Raw genomic sequence first — 3,851 nt, 5'->3', positions numbered from 1 at the left:
GGGACAAATACTTCATAATTTTACTTTTGAAATACCAAAACCACCTTTAATTAGCTCCGCCGCTCATTCATATATCTTCTATCTGCTCGTAAATGTCTCGTGGCGTGTTTGATTTTAACACTTTGAAAACTTCCTTAAACCAACTTTCAAGTAGGTGCGTAGGATGATGAACAGCTACATACCTAACAGTCACATTGATTTGCAGAATAAAGAAGACAACAATTACATTGATCTCATCCAGCACCAAGTCCGCAGGTATATATTACACTCCTCTTCCCCGTTCTCTCCATCCAAACCCACAAACACACTCAGAACCTTCAAACCTCTCTCACCCAACACAGAGAGCATAAATGGGTTCCGAATCATTGGTCCATGTTTTCTTGGTTTCCTTCATCGGCCAAGGCCATGTGAACCCACTCCTCCGCCTGGGGAAGCGCCTCGCTTCCAAGGGCCTCCTCGTCACCTTCTGCACCGCCGAATGCGTCGGCAAGGAAATGCGCAAGTCCAATGGCATCACCGACGAGCCAAAACCAGTCGGAGATGGATTCATCCGATTCGAATTCTTCGAAGACAGATGGGCCGAGGACGAGCCTATGCGCCAGGACTTGGACTTGTATCTCCCGCAGCTCGAGCTGGTCGGGAAGGAAGTCATTCCTGAAATGATCAAGAAAAATGCGGAGCAAGGTCGCCCTGTCTCATGCCTCATCAACAACCCCTTCATCCCTTGGGTGTGTGACGTGGCTGAGAGTTTAGGGATTCCTTCGGCTATGCTTTGGGTCCAATCCGCTGCTTGTCTCGCTGCCTATTATCACTACTACCATGGCTTGGTCCCCTTTCCTTCGGAATCAGACATGTTTTGCGATGTTCAGATTCCATCTATCCCTCTGTTGAAGTACGATGAGGTGCCCAGCTTCTTGTACCCTACTACCCCCTACCCGTTTTTGAGGAGGGCAATATTGGGGCAGTACAGGAACTTGGACAAGCCCTTCTGCATATTGATGGACACTTTCCAAGAGCTTGAGAGCGAGATCATCGAGTACATGTCTCGTTTGTGCCCGATCAAGGCAGCCGGTCCTCTATTCAAGAACCCAAAAGCCCAAAACGCCGTCCGCGGTGACTTCATGAAGGCCGATGACTCTATCATCGGCTGGCTCGACACCAAGCCTAAATCATCTGTCGTGTACATCTCGTTCGGTAGTGTGGTTTACTTGAAGCAGGAGCAAGTGGATGAGATTGCTCACGGCTTGTTGAGCTCCGGAGTTTCCTTCATTTGGGTGATGAAGCCCCCACACCCTGATTCCGGCCTTGAACTTCTGGTTCTGCCGGAAGGGTTTTTGGAAAAGGCAGGAGACAGAGGCAAAGTTGTCCAATGGAGCCCACAAGAGAAGATTTTGGAGCACCCTTCGACAGCTTGCTTTGTGACTCATTGCGGGTGGAACTCAACTATGGAGGCACTCACCTCGGGAATGCCCGTGGTTGCATTCCCGCAATGGGGTGACCAAGTGACCGACGCCAAGTACTTGGTGGATGAATTTAAGGTGGGTGTGAGAATGTGCCGTGGAGAGGCTGAAGACAGAGTGATCCCTAGGGAAGAGGTAGAGAAGTGCTTGCTCGAGGCAACCTCCGGGCCCAAGGCGGTGGAGATAAAGCAAAACGCCTTGAAGTGGAAGGCCGCGGCTGAGGCGGCCTGCTCCGAGGGAGGATCATCGGACAGGAACCTCCAGGCCTTTGTCGACGAGGTTAGGAGAATCAGCGCTTCCCTTAACAGTAAGTCAACAACTGTGGATTATGTCAAGTCAAAGATCAATGGAGTTGCGGAGTATGTTGAGTCAAAGCTGAATGGAAAGGCTGCACCAGTTGAGGCAAAGGCTAATGGAATCGCCGAAGTCGACGAGTCGAAGCCCATCAATGGGAAGGTTGAAATCGCCGAGTCGAAGCTCATCAATGGAAAGGTTGAAATCGCCGAGTCGAAGCCCATCAATGGAAAGGTTGTTGAACTGGTTGAGGCGTAAGGCTAAGGGGTTGGTTCTGGCTAATATATTCTACAGAATTAGTATGGAATAACTGAAATACCATCAGATGTGGTATGCGTTATTTACATTTTTTTTCTCTCTCTCTTTTTGATCTTATTTTATTTTTATTGTGGTCTATAATAGGCGTCTAGGGATCAGGTGCTGTGGATGCCTCTTCTTTGTAATTTAATTTTGTATCTCGGAATGTAACTCATCTATTCTAATTACTCTTCTTCTCTAGCTATCTCCTTCCCAATCCCCTTTGTGCTCTTATAGTTTTTCAAATAATCCTTGAATTATGCGAAGTGAGCATTACTCGTAGCATACACGCTTGTCCACTTTGTATATATTGTAATAAATCTGTGTTCTAGCTCTTTGTGTTTGTGTTGAGGGTTTCAGTTGATTGGTAGATTGTTGAGAGTTGAGATTATAGTTATCATTGATATCAAGTAGGAGTAATACTGATGGTTGAAGGCAGCTAACAGTCTTGACTTGCTCAAGATCAGGTTGAACCTATCACGAAGATAAGCTGCACCTAACGCTTATCGGGTATAGAGGTCTAGCTACCCGTGCAGCTAATTTGTTATAAATAGGCTCTTCCATTCTACAGTTATGCATCCATTATGCATCCAATTATGCATCCATAGAATTAAAAAATGGAATGGCTAGTCTATCGAACTGTCAAAATCTGTTTGTTTTAGCTAGTTTGGGAAGCCTTAAATGTGGGAGATTTGATCGTCCATTGAAGCTAGCTAGGCCCATCTAACAATCTTAATAGCAAATTCAGTGATGCAGAATGAAAGTAATGATGAGAATTCTGGCAAGCATTAAAATTAAGGGAAATTGGTCCAAATGGTACCTGCAAGATTCTAAATCTCTGCGATATTTCCGATATATCCCCCGATATCTCATTTTTTCGACGGACCGATATATTTAGGGGGTAAATATCTTATTTGTCACCGTTTCTGCGAAATTTCTCCGACATCGTCAAATATCCCCGATATATTAGATATTTGCGATATATCCCGATAAAGTGAAGAAATATCTGTAAAATTTGAGGTAAAAATTAAAAAAAAAAACTCAGTAATTCTCTAAATGAAAATCTGTGTGAAGAGAGATTTCCTAAAGACAAATTTGAGTGAGGAGAAATCCCCTCAAGGCGAATCTAGGTGAGGAGAATTGGATAAATACCCTCAAGGCGATTTTGGGTGAGAAGTAATTCTCTAAAAGTCTAAATGCAAATCTGTGTGAGGAGAGATTTGGTATTGTGTAGTCTGTGACTATTTTTGTAACTTTGTATGTAATTTCTAACTCTGTAGTTGAATAATAGAAAGAAGATAAAGTCATAAAGATTCAATTATTCAAATAAGGCCAAATGACATTGCAGAAGGAAGTCAAGGAACCATATATGGATGACATGATGAGAAGAGAGTGCAGAGTACGAAGTATTAAATTTTGGCTATGCATCTTGAAAAAAGTGAGGAATAACGAAGCTACTATGTAGTCTGTGTCTTAACTCTTAAACCTGAAATTTTTTTTTGGAAGTTGTCTCTTGTTTTAGTGGATCAACATAATTAAAAATAGAAAGTGATATATGATATGAAGCAAACTACAGACGGTTAAATAGTTAAATGTAATTCATCTTTTTTATTGATTTTATTTTATTAAGTGCAATGTTTATAAAACTATACAAAGGGCCCCAAATTGCAGATTGTATGCTTTAGAGATGCAAAGGAATCATTTGGGTCAACCATAGCAAGAAAAATAAGAGAAACCAGAAATACAAGTTTGTGGTATATCCGTATATGTATACATTAAAACACACACATACACACACAT

General features: G+C 42.7%; 1 protein-coding gene across 1 annotated transcript; it reads left to right on the top strand.

Annotated features, from left to right (window-relative positions):
• The first annotated feature begins 242 nt into the window (after nt 1-242).
• Nucleotides 243-2,256, top strand: LOC112170320 (cinnamate beta-D-glucosyltransferase). The gene has a single exon (XM_024307570.2). It carries the CDS (start codon nt 351-353, stop codon nt 2,010-2,012), a length of 1,662 nt encoding a protein of 553 aa, XP_024163338.1. The 5' UTR covers nt 243-350; the 3' UTR covers nt 2,013-2,256.
• The last annotated feature ends 1,595 nt before the right edge of the window (nt 2,257-3,851 follow it).

The sequence above is a fragment of the Rosa chinensis genome, chromosome 6, assembly GCF_002994745.2.
Source record: "Rosa chinensis cultivar Old Blush chromosome 6, RchiOBHm-V2, whole genome shotgun sequence".
NCBI classification, from domain to species: domain Eukaryota; kingdom Viridiplantae; phylum Streptophyta; class Magnoliopsida; order Rosales; family Rosaceae; genus Rosa; species Rosa chinensis.
This window is presented reverse-complemented; position numbering and strand designations above follow the sequence as displayed.